We start from the raw sequence: 12,715 nt of genomic DNA, 5'->3' as shown, positions 1-12,715 counted from the left end.
AAAAAAAAATCAAAGTTAAAAACACCAGTAAAAAATAAAACAGTATATCAATTTCACAGAAAAAAATTTTTGTTTTAAAAACAGCTTTAAGATATATGTTATTCCCATGTCCAAAGCTAGATCACTTGCCAATTTGTGAAAAGATACTTTTCTCTGTCCAGGTAGGAAAAAATATTTAAGTCCACTGAAAAACTCAAGGCCCGTTTCTTAAATTTTTTAAACAGACTTTATTTATTTATTGATTTAACATCTTTATTGGAATATAATTGCTTTACAGTGGTGTGTTAGTTTCTGCTGTATAACAAAGTGAATCAGCTATACATATGCATATATTTTCACTAGAAGCAAACAGAACAAGCCACAATCCATTGTAATTTTAAAGGTAAATTATTTGGCTTAAACTAATATTTTTCAAAATGTGTTAGGTTTACCAAGGAACGAGCAGGTTTACACTTGCAGGCCCTGCAACTCCAACTACTTAAAAAAGTCTATGCTTAGTCTTTCTCCTCTTTTTTAACATTTGGTTTCTTGCTCTCACATAAATCATAATTCTTCTCAGTCCCTTAAAAATTTTACCAAAAAATATTATACCTTTTTCCCATTCATATGCCTTAGCACCAAAATCAAGCCATAGTGATAACATTCGTGGCATTGATTGATATATGAACTGATTTCCATACTGTAAAGACCTGCAATTACATAGAAAATATGTTAATATAGTATTCTTTTTTATATTATATGAATTAAATATAAAGACTTAAACTACCACTTGAGAAATATATGGCCTCTGACAAAAATTTTTATAGTATCAGTATTTCTTCCTAGTACACATTATCTTTGACTCCTCTCTCCCCACTTTTTTCTTTCTTCATTCCTCACTAACCTCTATAGTATCAATACACTGACCAAAAATAATTCAAGTTTTGACCTGGTCAAACTCCTGTCAGTACTTCTTTTAAATTGTCCTTAGGATCTGTGCCTTTATTTGTATTCCATGGTCATAAGCCTAGGTCAGGCCCAATCACTCAATTTCTGGGAAATTACAGTAACTTGGTCTCCCTAATTCCACATTTCTTCCCCTCAATAAATTCCAGGCTAACATTTCTGAAGTTCTAGCTTTATCATACTCCCCCCACCCCATTTAAAAACAGCAATCACTGGGCTTCCCTGGTGGCGCAGTGGTTGAGAATCCGCCTGCCGATGCAGGGGACACGGGTTCGTGCCCCGGTCCGGGAAGATCCCACATGCTGCTGAGCGGCTGGGCCCGTGAGCCATGGCCGCTGAGCCTGTGCGTCCGGAGCCTGTGCTCCGCAATGGGAGAGGCCACAGCAGTGAGAGGCCCGCAAAAAAAAAAAAAAAAAAAAAAAAAAAAAAAAAAAACCAGCAATCACTTACCTATAGATTAAGACTATATGAATGACTCTGCTCGGGATTCAAATATATACAACCCTTTTCCTTTATAACTTTGCAATCTTAGTCTCTCACTATTCACCACATACATCTTCCATCAAGTCCAATTTCCTCACCATCCTCTCAACAAACCACTCAACCCCATGTCTCTGCCAAATCTGTGAAAAGTTAGTACAGGCATACCTCGGAGATATTGCAGGTTTGGTACTTGACCACTGCGATAAAGCGAATATCACAATGAAGTGAGTCACAGGAATTTTTGGGTTTCCCAATGCATATAAAAGTCATGTTTATACTATACTGCAGTCTAATAAGTGTGCAATAGCATATGTCTAAACAAAGCAATATACATACCTTAATTGTAAAACACTTTATTGCTAAAAAATGCTAATCATCTCCTGAGCCTTCAGCTAGTTGTAATCTTGTTGCTGGCGGAGGCTCTTGCCTCAATGTCGATGGCTGCTGACTGATCAGGGTGGGGGCTGCTGAAGGCTGGGTGGCCGTGGCGATTTCTTAAAATAAGACAACAATGAAGTTTGCTGTGCTGACTGACTCTTCCTTTCACGAACGATTTCTCTGTAGCGTGCAATGTTGTTTCATAGCATTGTACCCATAGGAAAGCTTCTTTCAAAATTGCAGTCAATCCTCTCAAACCCTCCACTGTTTTATCAACTACGTTTCGGTGAGATTCTAAATCCTTTGTTGTCATTTCAACAGTCTTCATAGCATCTTCACCAAGAGCAGATTCCATCTCAAGAAATCACTTTCTTTGCTCATCCATAAGAAGCAGCTCCTCAATCGTTTTATTGTGTTTTTATCGTGAGATTACAGCAATTTAGTCACATCTTCAGATTCCACTCCTAATTGTAGTTCACTTGGCTACTTTCACCACATCTGCAGTTCCTTCCTCCACAGTGGTCTTGAAACTCTCAAAGTCATACATGAGGACTGTAATCAACTTCTTGCAAATTCCTGTTAACGTTGATATTTTCACATCTTCCCATGAATCACCAATGTTCTTAATGGCATCTAGAATGGTGAAACCTTTCCAGAAGGTTTTCAATTTACTTTGCTCAAATCCTTCAGAGAAATCACTGTTTATGGCAGCTATTACTTGTGGCAGCTATTACAATACGAAATGTATTTCTTTTAAAAAAATTTACTTTTATTATTTATTTATGTTATTTAGGTTAACATTGGTTTATAACGTTATAAAACTTCCATGTGTACATTACATTTCTACTTCTATATACCTTAGAGCATGCTCACCACCAAAAATTTAGTTCCCATCCATCACCATACGGTTGATCCCCTTTATTCATTTCACTCTACCTTCCCCCCTGTAACCACTATTCTGTATCTACCTGTTTGTTTTTATTTTGGTTTGTTTTGTTCATTTGTTTTGTTTTTGTGTGTCTTTGTTTTTTTATATTCCACACATGAGTGAAATCATATGGTGTTTGTCTTTCTCTGTTTGACTTATCTCACTTAGCATAATACCCTCAAAGTCCATCCATGTTGTCACAATGGCAAGATTTCATCTTTTTTTTAAGGCTGAGTAGTATTCTATTGTATATGTGTATACACCACAACTTCTTTGTCCACTCTTCTGTTGATGGGCACTTTGGTTGTTTCCATATCCTGGCTATTTTAATAATGCTGCGATGGACACAGAGGTGCACATACCTTTTCAAATTACTGTTTTCATATTCTTTGGATAAATACCCAGAAGTGGAATAGCTGGATCATACGCTAGTTCTATTCTTAAATTTTTGAGGAATCTCCATACTGTTTCCACAGTGGCTGCACCAATTTACATTCCCACCAACACTGTAGGAGGGTTCCCTTTTCTCTACATCCTCTAACACTTGTTATTTCTCTTGCCTTTTTGATAACTGTCATTCTAACAGGAGTGAGATGATATCTCATTGTGGTTTTGTTTTACATTTCCCTAATAATTAATGATGTTAAACATTTTTTCATGTGTCTGCTGGCCATCTGAATGTCTTCTTTGGAAAAATGTCTATTCAGCTCCTCTGCCCACTTTTTAATTGGGTTGGTTTTTGTTGTTGTGTGAATTCTCATATATTTTGGATATTAACCCCTTATTGGATATACCGTTTGAAAATATCTTCTCCCATTTGGTAGGCTGTCTTTTCATTTTGTTGATGGTTTCATTTGTTGTGCAGAAGTGTTTTAGTTTGATGTAATCCCATTTGTTTATTTTTGCTTTGGTTTCCCTTGCCTAAGGAGTCATATCCAGAGGGATATTACTGAGGTGGATGTCAAAGACTGTACTGCCTAGGTTTTCTTCTAGGAGGTTTGTGGTTTCAGGTCTTACATTCAAGTCTTTAATCCATTTTGAGTTGATTTTTGTGTATGGTATGAGATAGTGGTCTAGTTTCTTTTTTCTTTTTTTTTTTTTGCATGTGGATGTCCAGTTTCCTAACATCATTTATTGAAAAGACTATCCTCTCTCCATTGTATATTCTTTGCTGCTTTGTTGAATATTAGTTGTCCATAGAAGCCTGGGTGTTTTGCTGGGCTCTCAATTATGTTCCACTGATCTATGTATCTATTTTCTGCCAGTACCATGCTATACCTCCAGCTTTGTTCTTTTTTCTTAGGTTTGCTTTGCCTATTTGGGGTCCTTTGTGGTTCCATATAAGTTTTAGGATTTTTTGTCGTATTTCTGTGAAAAATGTCCTTGGGATTTCGATAGGAATTGCATTGAATCTGTAGGATGGGCATTTTAACAATGTTAATTCTTCCAGTCCATGAGCATGGAATATCTTTCCATTTATTTGTGTCTTTTTCAATTTCTTTCTGCAATGTCTTATAGTTTTCAGTGTACAGGTCTTTCACCTCCTTGGTTAAATTCACTGCTAGGTATTTTATTCTTAATACTGCAATTGTAAATGGGATTGTTTTATTAACTTCTCTTTCTGCTAGCTCACTGCTAGCATGTATAATAGAAATGCAACAGATTTTTGTATACTGATTATGTATCCTGCAACTTTACTGTATTTGTTTATTATTTCTAATAGTTTTTTAGTGTATTCTTTAGGCTTTTCTATATAAAAAATCATGTCATCCACAATTAGTGACAATTTTACTTCTTCCTTTACAATTTAGATGCCTTTTATTTCTTTTTCTTGCCTATTTGCTCTGACTATGGCTTCCAATACTATGTTGAATAAGAGTGGTGAGAGGGGGCATCCTTGTCTTGTTCCTGATTTTAAAGGGATAGCTTTCAGTTTTTCATGGTTGACTATGATGTTAGCTGTGGGTGTGACATACATGGCCTTTACTAATTTGCGGTATGTTTCTACTATATCCACTTTATTGACACTTTTTATCAAAAATGGATATTGAATCTTCTCAAATGCTTTTTCTACATCTATTGAGATGATCATATGGTTTTTATCCTTCATTTTGTTAATGTGGTGTACCATGTTGGTTGATCTGTGTATGTTGAATCATCCCTACATCCCTGGAATAAATCCCACTGATCATGGTGTAAGATCCTTTAAATGCATTGTAGCAGCTGGTTTGCTAATATTTTATTGAGGATTTTGGTGTCTGTTCATAAGAGATATTGGCCTATAATTTTCTTTTTTGTGTGTTGTCTTTGTCTGGTTTTGGTATCAGCGTGATGTTGGCCTCATAAAATGAGTTAGGAAGCGTTCCTTCCTCGTCAATTTTTTGTCAGACTTTGAGCATTAAATCTTCTTTGAATGTTTGGTAGAATGCACTGTGAAGCTGTCTGGTCCTTCTATTTCTTCAGGATTCAGTCTTGGAAGGGTGTATGGTTCTAAGAATTTGTCCATTTCTTCTAGGTTGTCCAATTTGTTCATAATATTCTTCATAATATTCTCTTACAATCCTGTTTTTCTGTGGTATCCATTGTTATATCTCCTCTTTTATTTCTGATTTTATTTATCAGACCCTTCTCTCTTTTTTCTTGGTGAGTCTAGATAAAGGTTTGTCAATTTTGTTTATCTTTTTAGAGATCCAGCTCTTATTTTCACTGATCTTGTCTACTGTCTTTCTAGTCTCTATTTCATTTATTTCTACTCTGATTGTTATTATTTCCTTCCTTCTGTGGACTTTGGGCTTCGTTTGTTCTTCTTTTTCTATTTCCTTTAGGTGTAAGACTAGATTGTTTAGTTGAGATTTTTCTTGTTTCTTGAGGTAGGCCTGTATTGCTATAAAGTTCCCTCTTAGTACTGCTTTTGCTGCATCCCATCGATTTTTTTGGTATGGCATATTTTCATTTTCATTTGTCTTCAGGTAACTTTTAATTTCTTCTTTGATTTCTTTGTTGACCCAATAGCTCTTCAGTAGCATGCTGTTCAGTCTCCATATACTTGTCATTTTTCTACCTTTCTTCTTGTAGTTTACTTCTAGTTTCATACCATTGTGATTGGGAAAGATGCTTGATATGATTTCAATCTTTTAAAATTTATTGAGATTTGTTCTTTAGAAAGTTCCATGTGCACTTGAGAAGAATATGTATTCTGCTGCATTTGAATGTAATGTTTTGTACAGATCTATCAAATCCATCTGGTTCTGCTGTTTCCTTGAATTTCTCTCTGGATGATCTATCCACTGACACAAGTGGGATGTTAAAGTCCCCTACTATTACTGTGTTGCTGTTAATTTCCATTTTCTTGGAAATTCCTTCACTTTGAGCCTATGTTTGTCCTTAGAGCTGAGCTCCTGGAGGCAGCATATAGTTGGGTCTTGTTTTTTTAACCCATCCAACCACTTTGTGTCTTTTGGTTGGTGAATTCAATCCATTTACATTTTAGGTGACAGATGAGGACTTAGCACTGCCAGTTTAGCTTTTGTTTTCTGGTTGCTCTATATATCCATTGTTTTGTTTTGTTTTGTTTTTTCCTTGTGTTTCTGTCTGCCATTTTGGTTTGGAGGTTTTCTGTTTTTCATAGTTTCCTCTTTTTTTATGTTTCATGTCTCTACTCTAGATTTATGTTTTGTAGTTACCATGGGGTTTGTATGAAACCTCTCATAGATAAAATAGTCCTTTTTCTGCTGATAGGATCTTATCTTCATTTACCTATGTAGGTTCCATCCTTTTCCTCTTCCCCTTTTATATTTTGGTTGTCTCAAATTATCCCTTTTTATGTTGTGAGTTTGTTACTGAATTGAAGCAGCTATATTTGTTTTTTCAACATTTTCCCCCTTTAACCTTTAAGCTATAACAAAGTGTTTAAAAACCTGTTGTGATAAAGACTTGCAACTTTTGATTCTGTCTACTTATCGCCTTACTCAAAGTTTTGTGTACTTTTTGCCATTTTGTTTCTGGTAGAAAAGCTCATTTCAACATTTCTTGTAAGGCAGGTCTAATGTTGATTAACTCTCTTGGCTTTTGTTTGTCTGGGAAATTCTTTATTTCTCCTTCATATCTGAATGATAACTTTGCTGGACAGAGTATTCTTGAGTGATGACTTTTACCTTTCAGTATTTTGAGAATGTCAACTCCACTTCCTCCTGGTCTGTAGAGTTTCTGCTGAGAAATCTGATGGCCCAATGAGGTAGCTTTGTGGGTTACCATCCCTTTTTCCTTAGCTGTCTTTAAAATTCTTTCTTTGTCATTGACTTTTGACAATTTTAATACAATCTGTCTTAGAGAAGGTAATTAGGTGTTCTCTTGGCTTCATGAACTTGTTGTATACACAGTTTCTTCTCCAGGTTTGGGACGTTCTCAGCTATTATTTCTTTAAATAAATGCTTTGCTCCCTTCTCCCTCTCTTCTCTTCTGGGATACTCATTACCCTAACGTTGCCCTTCCTAAAAGAGTTGGATACCTCTCTAGAATTTCCTCATTTTTAAAATATCTTCTCTTTCCTGTCCTACTTGTACCATTTCAAGCTTGCTAATTCTCTCTTCCATATGGTCTGCTCTATTTCCAATGCTTTTAAATGCACTCTTCATCTCATTTATTGAGGTCTTCAACTCGAGAATTTCTGTTTGGTTCTTTTTTAGAGTTTCACTCTCTTAGTTAAGTACTCCTTCTGTTCATTAATTTTATTCCTGAGCTCACTGAACTGCCTTTCTAAGTTTTCTTGCAGCTCACTGGGTTTCTTCATGACAGCTATATTGAATTCTCTATCAAATCGCAATATTCTGCATCTTTAAGTTTGGTTTCTGGAAAATCATCATTTGCTCTTTGTGGTACTGTCACTGTGGTTCTTCATGGTGCTAGATGAGTTGTTCCTCTGCCGGTACATCTGAAGTAGGGACAGGTTAGAGATTAGAGGCCTTTCTTTTGTTTTCCGGTAGGTGGCACTATAGCATAGATTTTTGGTTTCTTTTACCTGAGGCGCCTCTGCCTCTATTTGAGAATCTGCCCTTTCCACCTTCCACCTCCTCTGTTAGAGGTGCGACTCCCTGCCCTCATTATCGCACCTTGTGCCTCTGGAGTCGATGGTACCTTCCTTCTCCCACTGTCACTGGTGTTGCTTCTTGGTGCATCTAGATGGTAGGCTCTGCCATCTCATCTGGGATCCCATGAATTGCAGGCTCCACTGCCATGGGGGGAAGGGAATGAGGAGAGTTGGGAGGCGAGCTGAGGTTGCGTGGGCGCCTCTGCTGTGTCTGGTATTGTAAGGTTCGTGGGGCTCTGCCACAGTGGACCTGGAGTTGTTGGCGCCTCAGTGGCTGGAGGGACAGGGTCTCAGGCCCCACTGCCACTGTTTCCCAGTTACCCGTGGCCACAGGACCTGCTGGGGCCAGGAGGCTAGAATCATGTGTACCTCCCTCCTCTGCTACTGTTGGGTTCTCTGGGGCTGCAGACTCAGTTGCTGTGGCTGGAGGGCTGGGTTTTGCAGGCACCACCTCTGCTGTTCCCTTGCTTTCACCTCCTCTATGTGTTTCAGTCCACCCACCTTTAGATGTACCAATATGTGGATTCTCCAGTGTGCTGGTGTGTTGAGCCAAGTACCTGTGTTGTACTGTGGATGTTTTACTGGTTGTAGATTGATGGGGTGAGACAAAGGTAGCTTTTCACTCTGCCATATTGCTGATGTCACTCCAATCACAAAATGTTATTTCTTAAACAATAAAACTTGAAAGTTGAAATTGCTCCTTGATTAATGGGCTGCAGAATGGATGCTGTGTTAGCAGGCATGAAAACAATATTAATCTCACTATACATCTCTATCAGAGTTCTTGGGTGACCAAGTGCATTCATTGTCAATGAGCACTGACATTTTGAAAGGAATCTTTGTTTCTGAGCAGTAGGTCTCAACCGTGGGCTTAAAATATGTAGTAAAACATGTTGTAAACAGCTGTGCTGTCATCCAGGCTTTGTGGTTCCATTTACAGAGCACAGGCAAAAAACAGACTTAGCATAAACCTTAGGGCTCTAGGATTTCCAGAGTAGTATGTTAGCACTGGCTTCAACTTAAAGTCACCAGCTGCATTAGCCCCTAATAAGACAGTCAGCCTGTCCTTTGAAGCTTTGAAGCCAGGCATTGACTTCTCCAGCTATGAAAGATGGCATCTTCTTCCAGTATAAGGCTGTTTGGTCTACATTGAAATTCTGTTGTTTAGTGTAGCCACCATTAATGATCTTAGCTAGATCTTCTGGATAACTTGCTGCAGCTTCTACGTCAGCATTTGTTGCTTCACCTTGCACTTTTCTGTTATGGTGATGGTTTCTTTCCCTAAACCTCATGACCCAGTGTCTGCTAGCTTCAGACTTTTCTTCTGCAGCTTTCTCACCTCTTTTAGCCTTCTTAGAATTGAGGCAAGTTAGGGCCTTGCTCTGGATTAGGCTTTGGAAATATGGTGACCAATTTGATCTCTGTAAACTACTAAAATTTTCTCCATATCAGCAATAAAGATGTTTCACTTTCTTATTATTCATGTGTTCACTGGAGTAGCACTTTTAATTTCCTTCAAGAACTTTTCCTTTGCATTCACAGCTTGGCTAACTCTTTAGCACAAGAGGCCTAGCTTTTGGCCTGTCTTAGCTTTTGACATGGCTTCCTCACTAAGCTTAATCATCTCTAGCTTCTGATTTAAAGTGAGAGGTGTGTGTGACTCTTCCTTTCACCTGAACACTTAGAGACCATTGTAGGGTTATTGATTGGCTTAATTTCAATACTGTTGTCTCAGGGAATAGGGAGGCCCAAAGAGAAGAAAAGAAATGGTGGAATGGCCAGTTGGTGGAGCAGTCAGAACACACACAGCATTTATGGAATAAGTTCGCTGTCTTGTATGGGTGCAGTTCATGGTGCCGCAGAACAATTACAATAGTTAACATCAAAGATCACTGACCACAGATCACCATAACAAACACAATAATAATGAAAAAGTTTGAAATATTGTAAGAATTACCAAAATGTGAGTATACAGAGACCTGAAGTGAATAAATGCTGTTGGAAAAATGGAACTGATAGACTTGTTCAACACAGGGTTGCCACAAAACTTCAATTTGTAAAAAACACAGTATCTGTGAAGCTCAATAGAATGAGATATGCCTGTAATGTCCTCTCTTTCTTGAATTTAATTACCTTTTAAATCCTACCTTCTTCACGAGGCCTACCAAACTTCTCTGGCAATGCAGTGCAGAGATACTTTTGATATCATGAAGCCAGTGGTTTGAGTTTTGACTTCAGATTTGCCCCAAATCCATGACTCCTGGACTTGTTTGGTTCATTTTTGGTATCTTGCTAATATCAAAAAGATATTTCTAATATTTATACCACTTATTTTGATATTTGATCACATTCTACTATGTACCATTATTTAAATATTTTGTGTGCTACGGTTTCTCTACCCAATTGGACTGTAGCTCCTTGAGGGCAAACACTAATGCTTAATTAGCAATAACACAGTAATTCAATGACGCAGAGGAAAAGTATCGATAGCTGAGCTTATTTACTCCTTTAAGCATCCATATGTTTTATTTTAACTACTATGGATAAAATATATTCTAAAATAGTCTTACTTTCTTAAACTGTACTTTTAAAAATCTCACACTATACCTAATAGTTTTACGCATATCAAGGACTCCAAGTAACTCGTTTTAGAAGAAAGGTATTAAATAAATTCTGTATACCAATGTATATGACATATGTCAAGACTAAAGAGCAAATGAGAGGTATTACTCATTTCAGAAAAGAAAAATGAATTTAATAAGTGTCCTCTGCTTATGCTTCCATTTCAAAATGCCAATATGCCAGGAATTCTTCCTCAATAACAAGTCATTAATATCAATAATAAATTAAATTAGGTTTGGATTTTATAAAACTTGAATTCCAGGGAGTTCCCTGGTGGCCTACAGGTTAGGATTCTGGGCTTTCACTTCCGTGGCCCAGGTTCAATCGCTGGTTGGGGAATTGAGATCCCACAAGCCGTATGGCATGGCCAAAAAACAAACAAGCAAACAAAAATTGAATTGCATTTTGGGAAAAAAGGCTTGGCCAAATCTTGCAACCCTAACACTGCTGATGAACAAAAATATATTGCTTTGATTTCTGAAAATATTGAAGTGAGAAGTCAAAATACCTGATAATAGGCAACTTTAAATAAATGTATTACTATGAAGTAAGTTATTCATCAGTAAAGCAATGGTCCATGTGTATGACAAGAAAATGAGTGGAACGTTATTATTACTTCTTAGGAATTAATAATTTGTGATAATATAAACAGTAGGCATGAGACAATAACTATTTGACTATAATACACTAATATACGAACTTAAGTTACATTTTACCTGTTACCTAGTTTAAGCGATAAGCTCTTTCTGCAAGTCTAATGTCAAAACCATTTTTATATATACTACTTCTTAGAGAATGGGTTGGAAGGAAACATTCCACAGGCAATTAAATACAACCATTAACTATACTAGATTTAGGGTCTTCTGGAATTCTAGGGAAGGGGACTCAGAGGATGAGGGTCTAGAATGGGAAGGACACTTAACTTTCATCGTATATTCTTGGTACTACTGAATTTTAAAAAACGTGCATATATTACTTATTCCATTAAAATAGTTATTATTTAAAGGGAAGGAAAAAATTGTACAAAGAAAAAATTTATATCTCATCTAAGGTGATAATCGTAAAGCAGAAAACATCCTACATATGCTAAGATCTGTGATAATAGTTCAATATCAAGAGTCACCTTGATATATTTAATCAGCAAACATGCAGTTCTCACTCTCACCTTCCAAAGTGAAGGACTATATACCGAATGAGATCACCCTGCTTTTCCATTTTGTTGTCTGTGACCATGGGCATCAATTTGTCATAGTACTTGGCAAGGTAGAAATGCCCATCCTCCCACTCTGGCAGGAACAAGGTCACATCCTGTAAAAGATAACAGAGAATACCCACTTAATAAAACCCCCCACTATGTTGGGAAGTAAAGTATGAACAGATAATTAGGGATAAAAAGTATGACACCAACATCTAGGCAGAGCAAAGTCAAAGGCAGACTGACTCTGGTGTAAATAAGGAATAGCTACTTTCTTACAAAGGTTTTCTCAGGATAGCTGGTGGGTTCTGGTGGGTTGCCCGCTGATCAACATGTCATAATAATTTGCTATAAAGGGAAAAACACTCCACTTACATTGCCACTTTATATGATACATCAAAATAATTTTCAGATGGATTAAGGTATTTCATGTATGTGTGTACAGGTATATTTTTATTGTTCAAAAAAAAAAACCTCAGAGAAAGAAGAATATCAAATCCCTGAAGAGGACAGGACTTTAAAGGCATTCAAATATGGTTTAAAAAAGAAATCACATATCTTATTTTTCTCTAAGATCTATAAGTTATTGCCCTCTCTCTCAACTCCTTCATAATCAGGCTTCTGAAAAGAATTCTCCAACTCACAGTCATTCCTCAAACTATTTCTTTTTGATTCAGTAGATACCACTCCACTAAAGTAGCAACTTAAACAGACATACTTTCCAATTCTGATCTCACGTGAGTGAGCTCTCTTCAGCATGTTTCTGTTGTCCATGCCATTTCTTCTTTGAATCACTTTCTTCCTTTTGCTTCTGTGAGGCCACAATCTTCCAAGTTTTCTCCTACCTTTCTGGCCACTCCTACTCAGTCGCTTTTGTCATTTCCTCTCCCTTTCCCTTATATTTGTATATTGTGTAGCTTATTAATTTTTTAATTATATTATTTGAAATGTGATGGAAAATACATAGAACAGCTGAGTAAAAAAATGTTTTTAATTAAAGCTCTACTCTTAATTCAAGCAAATTTGAGAACACAGTTTACACCAGGAACCTTAAAATGCGATATTAAGTTTCCTCCAA

General features: G+C 36.9%; 1 protein-coding gene across 3 annotated transcripts in view; it reads right to left on the bottom strand.

The window, feature by feature from the left end:
- Positions 1 to 12,715, bottom strand: part of ATR (ATR serine/threonine kinase) — a 107,272-nt gene that overhangs the window by 17,746 nt on the left and 76,811 nt on the right. For all 3 annotated transcript variants that reach the window (XM_059064922.2, XM_067033624.1, XM_067033623.1), the window contains 2 exons: positions 11,608 to 11,750; positions 592 to 689 (listed from right to left, as the gene is read on the bottom strand). In XM_059064922.2, coding sequence (XP_058920905.1) covers positions 592 to 689; positions 11,608 to 11,750 — 241 coding nt within the window. The remainder of the gene's footprint in view (positions 1 to 591; positions 690 to 11,607; positions 11,751 to 12,715) is intronic.

The sequence above is a fragment of the Kogia breviceps genome, chromosome 5 (genome assembly GCF_026419965.1).
Source record: "Kogia breviceps isolate mKogBre1 chromosome 5, mKogBre1 haplotype 1, whole genome shotgun sequence".
Lineage (NCBI taxonomy): Eukaryota > Metazoa > Chordata > Mammalia > Artiodactyla > Physeteridae > Kogia > Kogia breviceps.
This window is presented reverse-complemented; position numbering and strand designations above follow the sequence as displayed.